This window comes from Chelonia mydas, chromosome 14, assembly GCF_015237465.2.
Source record: "Chelonia mydas isolate rCheMyd1 chromosome 14, rCheMyd1.pri.v2, whole genome shotgun sequence".
NCBI lineage: Eukaryota > Metazoa > Chordata > Testudines > Cheloniidae > Chelonia > Chelonia mydas.
In genome coordinates, this window is record NC_051254.2 from 37,169,455 (window position 1) to 37,186,954 (window position 17,500).

The 17,500-nt window shown below is 48.6% G+C and overlaps 4 protein-coding genes across 15 annotated transcripts in view; 3 read left to right on the forward strand and 1 right to left on the reverse strand.

The window, feature by feature from the left end:
* The window catches only part of LOC102936186 (butyrophilin-like protein 2), a 1,677,894-nt gene that overhangs the window by 1,112,198 nt on the left and 548,196 nt on the right, over positions 1–17,500 (reverse strand).
* LOC114020220 (butyrophilin subfamily 1 member A1) overlaps positions 1–17,500 on the forward strand; it is a 1,361,724-nt gene that overhangs the window by 887,953 nt on the left and 456,271 nt on the right.
* LOC119567710 (zinc finger protein 189) overlaps positions 1–17,500 on the forward strand; it is a 61,399-nt gene that overhangs the window by 32,527 nt on the left and 11,372 nt on the right. For 7 of the 10 annotated variants that reach the window (XR_006285707.1, XM_037914802.2, XM_037914804.2 and 4 more), the window contains exon 1: positions 7,314–7,513. The exons of 1 other annotated variant lie outside the window; for it this stretch is intronic. Coding sequence is in view for 8 of the 9 variants with exons in the window: in XM_037914802.2 (XP_037770730.1) it covers positions 7,391–7,513 (123 nt within the window). In the remaining variant the exon portion in view is untranslated. Of the gene's footprint in view, positions 1–4,113; positions 4,176–7,313; positions 7,514–17,500 lie in introns of those variants that run through there. 2 more of the 10 variants (XM_037914795.2, XM_037914796.2) reach the window with 2 other exon arrangements.
* Positions 8,132–12,656, forward strand: LOC119567713 (zinc finger protein OZF). 3 transcript variants are annotated; one of them, XM_037914913.2, is made up of 3 exons: positions 8,132–8,186; positions 8,688–8,801; positions 9,111–12,656. In XM_037914913.2, the coding sequence occupies exons 1-3, from the start codon at positions 8,153–8,155 to the stop codon at positions 10,403–10,405; spliced, it is 1,443 nt and encodes a 480-aa protein (XP_037770841.1). In that variant the 5' UTR covers positions 8,132–8,152; the 3' UTR covers positions 10,406–12,656. The 3 variants fall into 3 exon arrangements, with proteins under 3 accessions (XP_037770841.1, XP_037770843.1, XP_037770844.1); XM_037914915.2 differs by lacking the exon at positions 8,132–8,186 and having other exon boundaries at positions 8,906–12,656; XM_037914916.2 differs by lacking the exon at positions 8,132–8,186 and having other exon boundaries at positions 9,079–12,656.

The window sequence follows — 17,500 nt, forward strand, 5'->3', positions numbered from 1 at the left end:
GTTGCTGGGATTCCCTGAATTTTTAAATTTAATTTTTTTCTTCTCATTTTAGAGCTCACTGAATTTCTGGCCTAGTGTCAAAACTTTTGGAGTCAAGCCACCAATGGGGATTGCATTGTTGCAACTGTTATTTTGCCTCTCAGTCTAGCCCTGAGTGTTTTTCCTCGTGCCATTGTGTACAACTTGATTCTCAAATATTGAATAAAGGTAGTATATTATCTTCTATAATTTCTTTCTCCCTGGAAAAAAATCTATTGTAATGACTGCCATCATGGGTTAGACCAATAGTCCGCCTAATCTAGTATCCTGTCTTGTGACAGTGATAGTGATGTGCCCCATGAGGGTTAATGTACCATCCAGAAACATATGCAGCTGCGATAGGTCCTACTTTGCTAAAAGAGGCCATCTGATGTAGCTAATTCCTACAGAGAGCAGTTTCTCACACCACAGGTACATGAGACTGCTACCTGTAGGAATTAAGACAGGTTTCAGAGTAACAGCCGTGTTAGTCTGTATTCGCAAAAAGAAAAGGAGTGCTTGTGGCACCTTAGAGTCTAACCAATTTATTTGAGCATAAGCTTTCGTGAGGTACAGCTCACTTCATCGGATGCATACTGTAGAAAGTGTAGAAGATCTTTTTATACACACAAAGCATGAAAAAATACCTCCCCCCACCCCACTCTCCTGCTGGTAACAGCCTATCCAAAGTGATCACTCTCCTTACAATGCGCATGACAATCAAGGTGGGCCATTTCCAGCACAAATCCAGGTTTTCTCACTGCCCCCCCCCCCACCTGCCCACACACACACACACACACACACACACAAACCCACTCTCCTGCTGGTAATAGCTTATCTAAAGTGACCACTCTCCTTACAATGTGTATGATAATCAAGGTGGGCCATTTCTAGCACAAATCCAGGGCCTAACAAGAACGTCTGGGGGGGCGGGGTAGGAAAAAACAAGGGGAAATAGGTTACCTTGCATAATGACTTAGCCACTCCCAGTCTCTATTCAAGCCTAAGTTAATTGTATCCAATTTGCAAATGAATTCCAATTCAACCGTTTCTCGCTGGAGTCTGGATTTGAAGTTTTTTTGTTGTAATATTGCAACTTTCATGTCTGTAATTGCGTGACCAGAGAGATTGAAGTGTTCTCCGACTGGTATATGAATGTTATAATTCTTGACATCTGATTTGTGTCCATTTATTCTTTTAGGTAGAGACTGCCCAGTTTGACCAATGTACATGGCAGAGGGGCATTGCTGGCACATGATGATCACATTGCATCCGATGAAGTGAGCTGTAGCTCACGAAAGCTTATGCTCAAATAAATTGGTTAGTCTCTAAGGTGCCACAAGTCCTCCTTTTCTTTTTGCGAATACAGACTAACACGGCTGTTACTCTGAAATATATCACATTGGTGGATGTGCAGGTGAACGAGCCTCTGATAGTGTGGCTGATGTGATTAGGCCCTGTGATGGTGTCCCCTGAATAGATATGTGGGCACAGTTGGCAACGGGCTTTGTTGCAAGGATAGGTTCCTGGGTTAGTGGTTCTGTTGTGTGGTATGTGGTTGCTGGTGAATATTTGCTTCAGGCTGGGGGGCTGTCTGTAGGCAAGGACTGGCCTGTCTCCCAAGATTTATGAGAGTGTTGGGTCATCCTTCAGGATAGGTTGTAGATCCTTAATAATGCGTTGGAGGGGTTTTAGTTGGGGGCTGAAGGTGACGGCTAGTGGCGTTCTGTTATTTTCTTTGTTAGGCCTCTCCTGTAGTAGGTGACTTCTGGGAACTCTTCTGGCTCTATAAATCTGTTTCTTCACTTCCATAGGTGGGTATTGTAGTTGTAAGAATGCTTGATAGAGATCTTGTAGGTGTCTGTCTCTGTCTGAGGGGTTGGAGCAAATGCGGTTGTATCGCAGAGCTTGGCTGTAGACGATGGATTGTGTGGTGTGGTCAGGGTGAAAGCTGGAGGCATGCAGGTAGGAATAGCGGTCAGTATGTTTCCGGTATAGGGTGGTGTTTATGTGACCATCGTTTATTAGCACTGTCGTGTCCAGGAAGTGGATCTCTTGTGTGGACTGGACCAGGCTGAAGTTGATGGTGGGATGGAAATTGTTGAAATCATGGTGGAATTCCTCAAGGGCTTCTTTTCCATGGGTCCAGATGATGAAGATGTCATCAATATAGCGCAAGTAGAGTAGGGGCATTAGGGGACGAGAGCTGAGGAAGCCTTGTTCTAAGTCAGCCATAAAAATGTTGGCATACTGTGGGGCCATGCGGGTACCCATAGCAGTGCCGCTGATCATCAGATTGCAGCGTTACTGGTCTCCCATGACCTTCTCATAAACAAACTATGGAAATGCCACCTAGATGGAGCTAAAATAAGATGGGTGCAAGCGATTCACAGGCTGAAAGGGCTGAGTCAGGCTGAAAGGACATAAGCAGTGGGGTTCTGCAGGGATCAGTTCTGGATAAGTTTCTGTTCAAAATCTGAATGAATGATTGAGATAATGGCATAGAGAGTACAATTATAAAGTTTTGTGAATGATAAGCTGCAAACATACAAAATGGGAAACGACTTCCTAGGAAGGAGTCCTGCGGAAAGGGATCGGAGGGTCATAGTGGACCAGAAGCTGAATCCCAGACTGTGGAAAGGGACCTATGCAAGAAAACAGACCGTCACTCTGGGCTATCGGCTCTCCTCTGAGCTGATGAGCTCTCAGCTGGAGTAAAAATTGGAGAGAAGCCAGAGAAGAGAAAAAAAATTAAGGTTTAGCAAACATGACCTGTGCGGGAAGGAGCATCTGTTTACAAAAGCTGTTTCTTACAATCTACAGCCAGAAATAACTGCTACAGGGAGCGAGGGGGCGAGGGGGAGCGAGCAGATGTCTGCGTGGAGCAATTTCACCCACACAGCAGTGGAAGAAGCGGCTGCCCGTAGGCATTTGCTACATCAGGTAGCAGTTTACTGCACTAGCAGCTTCTGACCCTCCACTACGTATCGGTAACCGCTCCCGGTAGCACGTTCCTACGCGGAGCACTTGAAAACACGACACCGGACAGAGAGAGGGGAGGCGCAGCGCGGTGGCTTGATCGCTAGGACCCGGGAGCGGCTGGGTGCGGCTCTGGGGGGAGGATCGCGGGGCTCAGGCCCGGCCCAGGAAGTGACTCGCAGCCGCTGCGGGGACTCCGGCTCCCAGGCTCCCCGCGAGATCCCCGAGCCCCGGCGGCTGGTGCTGGGAGCCCGGAGCCCGGGCTGCAGCCGGGAGAGGGGAATCTCCAGCCGGGCCCTGCCCGCTGCTCCCCGGGAGCCTCTCCCAGGGCAGAGCCCCCAGCCCGGCCAGGGCCCCTTCCCGGCCCGGCCCCTGCCCCGGGGGGCCCCGCTTGGAGGGAAGGTGAGAGAGACCCGCCCCCCCCGTCACCCCCGGGCTGCAGGGGGCGGGTTTGGCCCCGGGCTGCTCCCCGCGGAGCCGGCTGCGATTCCCTGCCCCGGGCCCGGGAAAGCTGCCGCCAGCCCCCGGTGTGTGCGTGGCGGGGGCAGGATCACCGTACCCCCCGCTGCCCCCCACTTGCTGCTTTGTTTCCCTGCCCCTGGCCGGGCTGGTGCGGACGGGGGCTGCAGCTCAGGGAGATCTAAGGGGGGCAAATAGGGAGGAGCAGAAGGGGGGCCGGGGCCAAACTGGATGCAGGGTGGGGGGCCCCGGGTGGGGGTCGGGAGGGAGCGGGGCCCAGGGGCACAATCAGGGTCGGGGGGGGGGGGCAACACAGGCGCTGGATCTAGGCCAGCGGGGCCCTGCCGCACCCCCTGGCTTGAAGGGGTTTCCATCCTATCCAGGCTTTACAGTTTGGTTCAATGGCTCTCAGCCCCCCTGTCATAAATATAAAGGGAAGGGAAACCGCCTTTCTGTGCACAGTGCGATAAAATCCCTCCTGGCCAGAGGCAACCTCCTGTTACCTGGGAAGGGTTAAGAAGCTCAGCTCACCTGGCTGGCACCTGACCCAAAGGACCAATAAGGGGACAAGAGACTTTCAAATCTGGGTGGGGGGGAGGCTTTTGTTTTGTGCTCATTGTTTACGTGGTTGTTCTCTCTTGGGACTCAGAGAGGCCAGACAGAAATCCATCTTCTCCAACCCATCCTAATCCAAGTCTCCAATATTGCAACCAGTATAGGTAAGCCAGGCGAGGCGGATTCGTTTATCTTTTGTTTTATGTGAATTTTCCCTGTGTTAAGAGGGGGGTTTATTCCTGTTTTCTGTAACTTTAAGGTTTTGCCCAGAGGGGGATCCTCTGTGTTTTGAATCTGAATGCCCTGTAAAGTATTCTCCATCCTGATTTTACAGAGATGATTTTTACCTCTCTCTCTTTTTTTTTTAATAACATCCTTCTTTTAAGAACCTGACTGATTTTTCCATTCTTCCAAGATCCAGGGGTTTGGGTCTTTGATGATTTTGTAACCAATCGGTTAGGATATTATTCACACCCCCTTTCCTGGGGAGGCTTGAGTAGGGTTTGGGGGGCTATTTTGGGGGGAAGACGTCTCCAAGTGGTCTCTTTCCCTGTTCTTTGTTTAAAACATTTGGTGGTGCCAGCATACTGTTCAAGCACAAGGCAAAGTTTGTACCTTGGGGAAGTTTTTAACCTAAGTTGGTAAGAATAAGCTTAGGAGGTCTTTCATGTGGGACCCCACTTCTGTGCCCTAGAGTTCAGAGTGGGGAAGGAACCTTGACACCCCACTGTACAGATTGTTTCAGCCCCCCTGCCTGGGACTAGGAGCTGGGAAGAAGAACGAGGTACAGCTGGTGGGGGATGAACCTAGGGCTGGGGGAGGCAAGTCCCCCTCCCACTGTAGGGGCAGGACCCCAGACCCTGAGCACCCCCAACATCTCCCCCGACCTGCTGAGCGTGTGGCCCCAGCCTTCCCGGTCCTGGGGCCCAGGGAGGGCACATGGCCCCAGCCTGAACCCCGGGGGCAGCCTAAGGAGAAGCCTGACATGCTCCTCACAGGGGCGGTGCACCCCACCTCCACAGTCAGCTGTGACTCTCAGCCAGCTTGGAAAACAGATGGGTTTATTGGTCGCTGAGAAAACCGTGTGGAACAGAGCTTGTTAGCACAGAAATCAGGAGCATTCAGCAAAGTCCATGTTGGGGGGAATCCAGAGTCCCGAGCCCTGGGCTCTGCCCACTGAGCCCCAAATCAGGAGACTGACCCGCTTCCAGCCCTGCATCCTCAGAGACCTCAGGATACAGAATTTTGGCCATTCTCTGTGACCACGCAGCCACTCTGCAGTGACACCTGCCCTCTTGAGGTCTCCTCAGTAAACACTCACCTGTATCCCACCAGCTTGATACTTGAGTAACACATGGGGAAACTGAGGCACACACAATATTCAGAGAAAAAATTCAGAACATTCCACCTTCATCACACCCCTCTGAGACCAGCCCCAGGGGCACTTTCTCAGTGACTGGAACCACTCTGACCATACCAGCCCCTGAGCCTGAACCTCCAGGTGATGGAGAGACCTGGGGAAAGGGTTGGAGCTGGGCAGGGAAATGACTCTGCACAAAGCGCTGATTTCAGGGACTGGCTGGAGAGTTTGGCCTACAAGGGGAGTGGCTCCCTGTGTCTGTGAGTCCCAGAGCTCCTGCCCTCAGTGACACAGCCAGCTTCAAACCCCTGTTACCAGTGTCAGTGGCTGAGCTGCCTAATGAGAGCAAAGGCCCATGGCAATGGGGCAGTCACCCGTTCTCCCAGGGTGAGGGAAGAAGATAAAAAAGGAGAGCGGAGAGACTTGAAGGGCAGCAGCAGCTGTTAGCCGATGGCCAAGGATGTTTGGTGAGGTGCCAGCTATGCCCGTTTTATACCATCCATGACTTTAACCGCTAGGACGCACTGTCCCTTCGCGGCGGGCAGCCCGGGCTAGGCTGACGGATGCCCCAAGGTCCTAAACACCCGTGACTTTAACTGCTAGAGCTCAGAGCTCCTTCGCAGCGGGCAGTCAGGATTGACTGACAGGCGCCCCAAGAGTTTGCCCCGTGGAGGCGGCACAACTCAACGCTAGGCTCTTAGTACTCTCACCTCATGGCCAGGCTTTATAGCCAAAACGGCTGAGGTTCTTTAATTGTGTTGGCTGCTTTACAGTAAACCAGAGAAACAAGTCAGGCTTATGCACAAATGGTTACCAAAATTTATTAAACTAGATTCTAATCATGTGGTTACAAAATTGCTAGTGCCTACTTATTTAAATGTAGAGATGTTACACACACACAAACAAGTTACAAAACTGAAGCCACAATCCCAAAGAAAGGAAACAAAGTATAGAGCTCTATTTCAAAATATGTGTACACTAAAGATAGGAGATCAGGTGTGGGTGCTTCTTACCCTCCTTGCATCTCTCGATTCCAGCGGTGCCAAGCCAGGATCGGTCACTCAGTTCCGTGGAAAGACGAATAAGGGACAAGGCTTAGGGACCCTCTTAGCTGCAGGAGCCTTGGGAGGCTGTCACTTATCTGACCAGCAGATAGATAGTGAAAAGCACTCAAAAATCATGGTGCTGTAGGTCCCCTACTTATACCTCTGAACTCCTTTATTCTCTTTCTCCTTTCTTATGCCAAATTGGGGCTGGTCTGTCTGGGCGACGCCAGCTCTCGCAAGAGTAGTTCACACATGCAAGGGAGAGAAACAATAAGTTTCGACTACCGGACATTCCTTTTATTAGGGTAAATGTTTTCCCACCTAGGATGTTGGTGTGTGTGCATCATGCTATTTAGTAGGGGCTAAGAGCCATGTCTGTCACAACGCCTCTGCCTGCTGTGAGCCTAATCGTTGTATATGTTCCCAGAGGCACATTGTAGCAGCACACCTGTGCTTTTTACAGCTTCAAAGGCTGTGCTGGAATTTATGTTAAGTGCCCTGTTCTGGCTTCCTCTTGTGTTCCCAGCAATGCTGGTCTGAGGGCGGGGGGGGGGGGGGGGCTGGCTGTCTGGCTACAGCAGCAAGAAGTGGGGAGGGAGGTTCCCAGCTCCCAGCCCTGCCCAGATCCATTCCCTGCCCCCCCCCCTGCCCCGGGGCAGAGCTAGAGGGGGTCACAATACACTGTGGGGCAGTACCCTGAAGTGACTCCTTTGATCTGCTCTTTTTCCAGCATTTGGCTCGGAGATGCTGCTCTGGGGAGGTTTAGAAGGGACGTGGTGGGTTAGTTCTAAGCGGGGGGGGGGGGGGGGGGGGGGGGGGGGGGGCGGGGGGCGGGGCGGGGGAGGGTGCTGGCTGGGGAGGTAATGAACTAACTGGGTTTCTTCCCACCATGGCAGAGTCATAGAATCAGAGCATCTGTCTGCAGGGAGAGAGCCTGGGGGGAATCGGGGAGTGACATGGACTCCAGCCTCTTATGAAACCTGCCCAATCTCCCTGCTCCTCCGACAGGCTGAGGAATCGCGTCCACATTTCCCTCCAGATTGTCCCGTCTTGCAGGGGACAGGGCAGGGAAATGGCTGTGATGGAGCCAGCTGAGGTAGGGGATTTTCAGGGAGCTTTTGGTGGTGGGGGAGGAGTGGTGTAGAGGAGTTAATCACCCGGGGTGGGACGGGGTGCGATAAACCTGCTGGAACGTGATCAACCTGGGCCTGATTTTCTGAACAGGCCCACTGGTGGGTGGGGGGGAGGGGAAACAATCCCCCATTTCTGAACCAGAAAACGCCCCCCTGGACAGGGCTGGGAAAACGGACCAGACTCCCAGTGCTGGAGCCTGACCCACTGGCCAGAGGCTGCTGTGAAATACGAAGGGAAGCTGTCAAGGTTCCTGTCCCTGTCCCCGGCTCAGAGCTCTGCTTCCCGTCTCAGCCTATGGTTGGCAGGCGTGTGGGAAATGAGAAGACCCTGCCCTGCTCCATGTCCTGGGGAGGACAAGGAGCTCTCACCTTCTCTCACCCCTTGAAGCCTCCCAGCTACTCTGAGCAGGGTGCGGGGAGGATTCTGCTTCTTTCTCCGTCCTACCCCATGACTAGTGGGATTGTGCCTGGGGCAGCTGGTGCTGAGTGGGGGATTCTTGTTGTTTCAGATGCCGGTGACCTTCGAGGAGGTGGCTGTGTATTTCACCCAGGGGCAGGGGGCTTTGCTGGACCCTGCTCAGAGAGCCCTCTACAGGGATGTCATGCAGGAGAACTACGAGACAGTGACCTCGCTGGGTAAGGGATTCCTGGCCCCTTGGTTATTGGAAACTGGAGAGGTCTGCGTGTCTGACACTGGTCAGGTTCTTCCCTCCTCATGCTCCAATGAGAAGAGGGTGTCAAAACATAAGGCACATACTAAATCATCCCCACCCAACCCCGCTAGCATGCAAGGTGGACATGCATTGTCCTGTCTGTGTTGTTTCTCGGTCGCACACAGAATCCCTCTTCTCTCTCCTCCTTGGGAACAGCTCCAGTCATGTGGAGGGCTCTGGGCTTCGCAGGTTTAGAAATAGGCAGGGGTTGAACACAAGAGCTGGGTGTGCATCACAATTGCCCTCACCTCCCCAGACATCTGCCTCCCACAAGGGGGTTAAGTGACCACGTTCCTGTCCTCTTAGATTCCACATTCCCCAGCACAGCACTGGGACAGGTGCCACCCACGGAATGTCCTTTCTGACAGATGCTCTCTCAATCCTCCACAAACCCTGGTCTGGTCTGATTTCACTCCCTGCACAGGATTTCCCCTTCCCAAACCTGGCCTGATCACCTGGCTGGAACAAGGGGAAGAGCCGTGGGTGCCCGATCTCCAGGCCTGTGAGGAAAGAGAGATCCCGAGAGGTGCCCACACAGGTGAGCGCTGACATACAAATCATGTGGTGAATGAAAGAAAAAGTTGAGAATCCCAAAAATGACATATTAGTAAGTGACCTCAGTTCCTTCCTCATCTCACCCAGAGCAGGGCTGCAGGCAGCAGATATCACTGACATCGCTTCCCACGGGTCCTGTTCACTGCAGGAGTTTCCTTCCCAACTGGGAAGTGGAGGGAGAATCCAATTGCTCCATCTCTCCAACCTTTAGTATGTTGGGTTTTCCCTCGGTTCTATTCCTCTTAATTTCTCCTCAGCAGAATGACTCCTGTCTGCATTGTCTCTCTCCCAGCAGGTGATGAGAGAGTGAGTGAGAAGAAGGAGGGGAATCAACATCAGGAAATTCCTGGGCACGGGGAACCACAGGGGATTTTTGTGGGAAGAGCTGAAGGGAATTTTTCCCAGTGCTTGGCACAGGGAGAAGCCTGGGGAAATGGGCAGAGGTCAAAGAGGCTGCTGGGAAACCACTCAAGGGAGCAACTGGATGGATCTATTATATGTGGGGAAGGACACAGGGATCCCACAGCCCGGCAGACAATCCCCAAGGAAGACAAACGCTATGAATGCCTCGGTTATGGGAAAGGATTCATTCTGAGACCGGCGCTTCTTACGCTTCAGGCAATAAATACTGGAGAGAAAACACTTCAATGCTTGGACTGTGGGGAAAACCTCAATAAGCGCTCAGATCTTACTAATCATGGGAGAAGCCACACGGGAGAGAAACCCTCTGGGTGCCTTGAGAGCAGGAATTGTTTGAATTGGAAGTCAGCACTGATTACACATAAGCTAATCCACACAGGAGAGAGACCCCACAAGTGCTTAGACTGTGGGAAAAAATTCGTATGGAGGTCAGGCCTAATTAAACATCAGAAAATCCACACAGGAGAGAGACCTCATCAGTGTTTAGACTGTGGGAAAACTTTCATAGAGAGGTCAGACCTTGTTACACATCAAGTAGTCCACACCGGAGAGAGACCCCATAAGTGCTTAGACTGTGGGAAAAGTTTCACATGGAGATCAGCCCTGGTTACACATCAGAGAATACACACGGGAGAGAGACCCCATAAGTGCTTAGACTGTGGGAAAAGTTTCATACAGAGGTCAAACCTCCTTAATCATCAGGCAATCCACCCTGGAGAGAGACCTCATAAGTGCTTAGACTGTGGAAAAAGTTTCACAGAAAGGCCAACCCTTCTTAAACATCAGGCAGTCCACACAGGAGAGAGACCCCACAAGTGTTTAGACTGTGGGAAAAAATTTGTACGGAGGTCAGGCCTAACTAAACATCAGAAAATCCACACAGGAGAGAGACCCCATAAGTGCTTAGACTGTGGGAAAAGTTTCATACAGAGGTCAAAGCTACTTAATCATCAGGCAACCCACACAGGAGAGAGACCTCATAAGTGCTTAGACTGTGGGAAAAAATTTGTACAGAGGTCAGGCCTAATTAAACATCACAAAATCCACACAGGGGAGAGACCCCATAAGTGCTTGGAATGTGGGAAAAGTTTCATACAGAGGTCAGACCTTGTTAAACATCAAGCCATCCACACCGGAGAGAAACCCCATAAGTGCTTATGTTTATAATGTTATATATGCTTGTAATGTTTTTCTATGTTTTCATATCTATTGATTTCTCTCACAAGAAAGAATAGAAAGTGTACAGTGCTCACGTTATATTATTTTTGATTTCAAATATTTGTACTGTAAACATGCAAAACAAAAATAGCATTTTTCAGTTCCCCTCATACAAGTGCTGTCGTGCAATCTCTTTATCAGGAAAGTGTAACTTAGAAACACAGATGATTTTAATTATATAAGTGCACTGAAAAATAAAGCAGTTAAATACTTTAGAGCCTAGAAGTCCACTCAGTGCTACTTCTTTTTCTGCCACTCGCTAAGACAAACAAGTTTGTTTACATTTACGGGAGCGACTGCTGCCTGCTTCTAATTTATGATGTCACCGGAAAGTGTGAGAAGGCGTTCCCATGGCATGTTTGTAGCTGGCAGCGCAGGTATTTAAGTGCAAGATATGCTAAACATGCCTGTGTCCCTTCATGCTTCGGCCACCATTCCAGTGGAGGATGCTCATTTAAAAAAAATAGTGCATTAATTCCATTTGTGACTGAACTCCTTGAAGGAGACTTGTATGTCCCCTGTCCTGTTTTACACACCTTCTGCCAAATATGTCATCATATCGAAGTCACGGAGAATGACCTAGCACATGGGGGGACACTTTCACTGCAGATTTGACAAAACGCAAAGAAAGTAACTATCTGAGATTTCGAAAGATAGCTACAGCACTCAGCCCAAGGTTTAAGAATCTGAAGTGTCTTCCAAAATCTGAGAGGGATGAGGTGTGGAGCATGCTTCCAGAAGTCTTAAAAGAGGAAGACAACTGATTGGGAAACTACAGAACCCGAACCACCAAAATAGAAAATCAGCTTTCTGCTGGTGGCATCTGACTCAGTCGAAGAAAATGAGCACATGTCGATCTGGTCTGCTTTGGATCGTTATCGATTAGAACCCGTCGTTAGCATGGAGGCATGTCCTCTGGAATGGTGGTTGAAGCAGGAAGGGACCTATGACCCTTTAGAGCATCTGGCATGTAAATATCTTGCAACGCCGGTGCAATAGTGTCACGCGAATGCCTATTTTCACTTTCAGGTGACATTGTAAACAAGAAGCGGGCAGCATTATCTCCTGCAAATTGTAACCAAACTTGTTTTTCTGAATGATTGGCCGAAGAAGAAGTAGGACTGAGTGGAGTTGTAGGCTCCAAAGTTTTACATTGTTTTATTTTTGAATGCAGTTATTTTTTGCACATAATTCTACATTTGTAAGTTCAACTTTCATGATAAAGAGATTGCATACAGTACTTGCAGTTGGTGAATTGAAAAATACTATTTCGTTTGTTTTTTACAGTGCAAGTATTTGTAATAAAAAATATAAAGTGATCACTGTACACTTTGTATTCTGTAAAAACAACAAGGAATCCTTGTGGCACCTTAGAGACTAACACATTTCTTTGGGCATAAACTTTTGTGAGCTATAACCCATCATCAGATGCATGGAGTGTATTCTGTGTTGCAGTTGAAATCAATATATTTGAAAATGTATAAAACATCCAAAATATTTAAATAAATGGTATTTTATTATTGTTTAGGAGCACGATGAATCACGATTAATTTTTTTAATCACTTGACAGCCCTAGAACATAGTAATTGTAGTAGTCTATGTTAATCTGTAACGAGATATAGATTAACAATATAACCAAAGGGTTTCTGTCAACAACTGTATTTTGTTCATTCAGAAGTCAAAAGGAAATATTAACATTTAAATGAAACTTGGGTGTAATAATGTCATTGTATATATATCTCTTTTTAAAGTTTGTGGTAAACTGTCTATGAACGGCTTTATAGATAATTACCTTATATTAATCCATGTAGTTTTATTACCTGTGATGTTTGGGAAATAGGAGGTTACTTCCAAAACCTATTGTTCACCCAAGGACTGCCTGCTGTCGAGAGGCTGCAAAAACGTCTACATAAACTCTTGGGACCTGATCCTTTTATCTCAGATCTTCTTAAGCTTTATTCAGGGGGAGTTCGAGTCGTAAGATTGAGATCTCCAGTCCTCTCTGGACCGTCCTGATATTGAACATTTGGACATTGGACTAGAACGTGATGAAGTGATTCTGAAAAGGACTCTTTTCAATTATAACGCGCCATCTCTATGGTCAAACTGACCTAGGGACTCTATTCGCATTTGTATGTCTAATGATCTTTTAGCCAATACTGCCTTTTCTTCTTTTAATACATCGTACTTTAGTTAACAAGAATTGGCTGTAAGTGGGGACTTGGGTAAGAACTGTAGTATTCATTAACTTGGTGGGTAACATGTCTGATCCGTTGGGTTTGGTAGAATTCTTTATATGATGAAGATTTTCAGGAATCCCCATCAGACTCTCAGAGGACATTTTCCAACATCAGGTATCGTTAAAGACCTGCCTCCGTTGCCCCTCTGTCAAATCAGTTATTTTGTTACAGCATCTCCCATACCATGAATGGTTTACAGAGCTGAATGATGTCTCATGCCTCTGCCAGGTAACTTTCAGTGAAATTAGCCTGTAATTAAAATCCAAAGTTATTACCCATTAAACTTGACAGCAATTCTGTCCCTTGTACTCCTGGGCAGCCTCCTCTGGGAACCACCATGTGAGCTCTGTGAGCCCGGGACAGATGGCAAACTACACAAATCGAAGTTTGATGCTCTTCCCAGAAGTTTTGGAGCCTCCTGGTGTTCCCCACAAGCCCCGTCCTCTCCTGCTCCTTTTGCTGCCTGGAAACTCAGCCGACTGGTGATTTCTACCATGTTTGCCAGCTGCCTGTTCAGCCTGACGTTTCTGTGTTGCTCAGTTCCTGAGGGCAGGAGACGGCTGTATCGGATCCCTCCCAGCACTGGCTGACGTGCCGATACGCCAGAGTGACAGCTTCTGTGAACTACTCCAGACAGACGGGACATGGAGCTTCCTCCTGGAGACTTTCCAGGGGGTTCTCTGTGGCCATGGCTCCCTCTGGACCATTTAGTGAAAAATGTACCACTAGGGCTCTGGTCTTGCAATGAGGGGCATCCCCCTGTGAGGATGAGCTCTGGAATGGATTACGTAGGGAGGTGGCGGAATCTCCTTCCTTAGAGCTTTTTAAGGTCAGGCTTGACAAAGCCCTGGCTGGGATGACTTAGTTGGGGATTGGTCCTGCTTTGAGCAGGGGGTTGGACTAGATGACCTCCTGAGGTCCCTTCCAACCCTGATCCTCTACGATTCTATGAGCCTGCAGGAGCAGGATTTCTGTGTCTAAGGCGGGATAGTCAGGCTTGGTAGAATTCTTTTTTTTTTTTAATATATATTTTTAAGCAATTTTATATTTATTGATTTAAACATTCACAGTTGCACAAAAATCTGGGTTTTTAGCATTTCATTCCAATTGTCCTCCATTTAAATGTTCACAGTGGTGGGAGATTTAGGGCAGGCTCAGACAATATTTGGGTCAGACAATAACTATGTAATGACAGTAGCGACAGATTCCAAAAGTTAAAGCTTCACAACCATTAAAATAGAGAATGTCAGCATCACATGTCCATTTATGCAAAGTAAATATTCTTAAATCAATGTCTAATAAGGTTTTAGTTGTGGGGGAGAGATAGCTCAGTGGTTTGAGCATTGGCCTGCTAAACCCAGGATTGAGAGTTCAGTCCTTGAGGGGGCCATTTAGGGATGTGCGGCAAAAATTAGGGATTGGTCCTGCTTTGAGCAGGGGGTTGGACTAGATGACCTCCTGAGGTCCCTTCCAACTCTGATATTCTATGAAATATAAATCTATGAAATATAAGTTCTCAGGAAGCATTGTTCTTACTGTGCCTATTGGTAAATTTCAGTTATTAGCAGTGGGAGTAGTTTTTCCTGGTTTCTGTGTGTAGAGTGAAATCAACATTTACAGACATCAACCAATAAAGTCTAATCCTTCGAAGTCTAGTGATATGAAATTCACAGGAGAAAACCTAGGTTAAGCTGAGATCAATGTTTCAAAGGCCTGATTCTCATGTACACTAAGGCACCTCTGGCTCAGTGTAAAGAAGCTACGGTGCTCATGATTTTACCGGCACTCATGATTTTCTAATGAGGCTCATTGTATTTGTTGTGTTTGTTAAAGCCCCAGCTCCTAGAAGCATGTGATGAGGTGAGACTCTTGGCTTTCCTTTCCTAAACAAAGGAAGTTTCTAGCTTTCTTGGTTGCAGAGAAAAACTTGAAAATATGATCTGAGTGTAGCCTAAAGATCTGAGAAACCAGAAGGCAAACAGAAAGAATTCAACATATATTATTATGTGTATGTTTCATAAAAGGCAATCACATCAATTTCGGGGTCCTGACTCATCATTTTCAAAAGTTTGGGGCTGACAGTCCTGTACCGCTGACAACTCAGGCCTTAAATCTCTATCTGCTACCCCTGGAAAGCCCCCTAATTTACTGCCATGATTTATCTAAGACAGCAGAGTTAATGGAAAGGGAAATAGAGAGGCCAAGATGTGGGAATGTGCATGGAGCCAGGCTGTGGGCCCAAGCAGCAAATGAGCACAGCCCCCCTGGATTGGGGGTGAACTAAAGAGATAAATTAGAACTTTCATGTTTTTATGTAGGTCCTTAGAGCCTTTGCTGGAGACAAGAGGCCTGACAACAGAAACTGATCACTGCCAAGGCAGTACTGCCAGCACCACGTAATCAAAAATCTTGAGGTTGGCTGAAGAAAAGATGAGGTTTTTTCTTCTAAAACATTATTTTCTGGATTTTTTGTTTTTTGTTTCTGAGCTTGAAGGATTCGCTCTGGTCACATTGTCAACCTTTTCTATTCAGCCATGAGAGCAAGAAACTGACCTTTGTTAAAGTGAGAGCTGAGATTGTCATGTAATCACAGGATTACTGGAGCTGGGGTGTTAAGAGAAACGTCAGCTAGTGAAGGAGTCAGTGTGAAATCATTTTAGAAAAGGGAAAGTCAGGCCCAGACTCTACTGCCCTGCGCTCATGTGACCGACCGACAGACCCACCCTTTAAATTCTCTGGGAATTTTGAAAGTCCCCTTCCTGTTTGGTTGGCGATGTGTGGAGTGCTGTCAGAGCATCTTTCCAGGTGACCATGGCTCCGCGCACCAGGCGATCCCCAGTATGGAGCAATGCCGAGGTGCTGAACTCATCAGCGTTTGGGGAGAGGAGGCTGTCCAGTCTGAGCTGCGCTGCAGCCATAGGAATTACGATATCTTTGGGCAGAGATCAAGGGCCATGATCGAAAGGAGCTATGGCCGGGACACACTGCAACGCAGGGTTAAAGTGAAGGAGCTGCAGAACGCCTACCACAAGGCGCGGGAGGCCAACGGCCGCTCTGGTGCTGTCCCCACGCCCTGCCGTTTCTACAAAGAGCTGGATGCGATACTTGGGGGCGACCCCACCTCCACTCTGAAGAGCACCATGGACACTTCAGAGGCCGTGCCAGCCCAGAGTGCAACGGGCCAGGAGGAGAAAAGCAGGAGTGAGGGTGCTGAGGAGAGGGGGACCCAGAGCCAGAGGAAGGCCCGGCATCCCTAGATGCATGCAGCCAGGAGCTGTTTTCAAGCCTGGAGGAAGGTAGCCAGTCGCAGCGGATGGTGCTTGGGGAAGAGCAAACAGCAGAGGAGGTGCCCGGTAAGTGGCTTTTATTTTGAGAAGGGAGTTGTTGGGTGCGGGCTGTTGGGGCGAGGAGGGTTGAGGGTGTTGATGTGCTCTCTCACATCGCGGTAATCGGCCTCAGTGATCTCATCGAAGGTCTCACGCAGAAGCTGGGCAATCTGCTTGTGCAGGTTCCTTGGCAGAGTTACTGTGCTCCTTGTCCCAGCAAGGGTAACATACCCGCGCCTCTGTGCCGTGACGGGCGGGGGGGACCATTGCTGCACACAGGCAAGCTGCATATGAGCCAGGGCGGAAGCCGTATTGTTGCAGAAGACCCTCCCTTGCTTCACAGGTCACCCTCAGCAGCAAGATATCTTCCAGGACGAACCCAGCCTGTGGAAAATTTGGGGACAGTGTTGAGTATAGGGGCTCCCTGCAGCTATTGGCTCTCCCCAAGGCACAGGACCCCAGAGAACAGTACGGTCTGGAACAATCAGTCCCCCCGCCCCTGTGGTTACTCATCATTTTGGGGCTCTTGTGGGTTATGCATGCTCGCCTTGGGACAGGCAGTTTGTGCTATGGTGTGAGCTGTGCTTGTGTTTAAGCCTGGCCAAATCATAACTCTGTCTGTGGAAAGTGTAGAAGATCTTTTATACACACAAAGCATGAAAAAATACCTCCCCCCACCGCACTCTCCTGCTGGTAACAGCCTATCCAAAGTGATCACTCTCCTTACAATGTGCATGACAATCAAGGTGGGCCATTTCCAGCACAAATCCAGGTTTTCTCACCGCCCCCCCACCCGCCCACACACACACACACACACACAAACCCACTCTCCTGCTGGTAATAGCTTATCTAAAGTGACCACTCTCCTTACAATGTGTATGATAATCAAGGTGGGCCATTTCTAGCACAAATCCAGGGCCTAACACGAACATCTGAGGAGGGCGGGGCGGTAGGAAAAAACAAGGGGAAATAGGTCACCTTGCATAATGACTTAGCCACTCCCAGTCTCTATTCAAGCCTAAGTTAATTGTATCCAATTTGCAAATGAATTCCAATTCAACCGTTTCTCGCTGGAGTCTGGATTTGAAGTTTTTTTGTTGTAATATTGCAACTTTCATGTCTGTAATCGTGTGACCAGAGAGATTGAAGTGTTCTCCGACTGGTATATGAATGTTATAATTCTTGACATCTGATTTGTGTCCATTTATTCTTTTACGTAGAGACTGCCCAGTTTGACCAATGTACATGGCAGAGGGGCATTGCTGGCACATGATGATCACATTGCATCCGATGAAGTGAGCTGTAGCTCACAAAAGCTTATGCTCAAATAAATTGGTTAGTCTCTAAGGTGCCACAAGTCCTCCTTTTCTTTTTGCGAATACAGACTAACATGGCTGTTACTCTGAAATATATCACATTGGTGGATGTGCAGGTGAACGAGCCTCTGATAGTGTGGCTGATGTGATTAGGCCCTGTGA

Excerpts from the sequence above, each read along its gene's own strand:
- LOC119567713 (XM_037914913.2), top strand. The coding sequence starts at position 8,153 with ATGCAGGAGAACTACGAGACAGTGACCTCGCTGG. Across the intron at positions 8,187-8,687 it reads CGAGACAGTGACCTCGCTGG|GATTTCCCCTTCCCAAACCT; the intron begins GTAAGGGATTCC and ends CTCCCTGCACAG. Across the intron at positions 8,802-9,110 it reads CCCGAGAGGTGCCCACACAG|CAGGTGATGAGAGAGTGAGT; the intron begins GTGAGCGCTGAC and ends TCTCTCTCCCAG.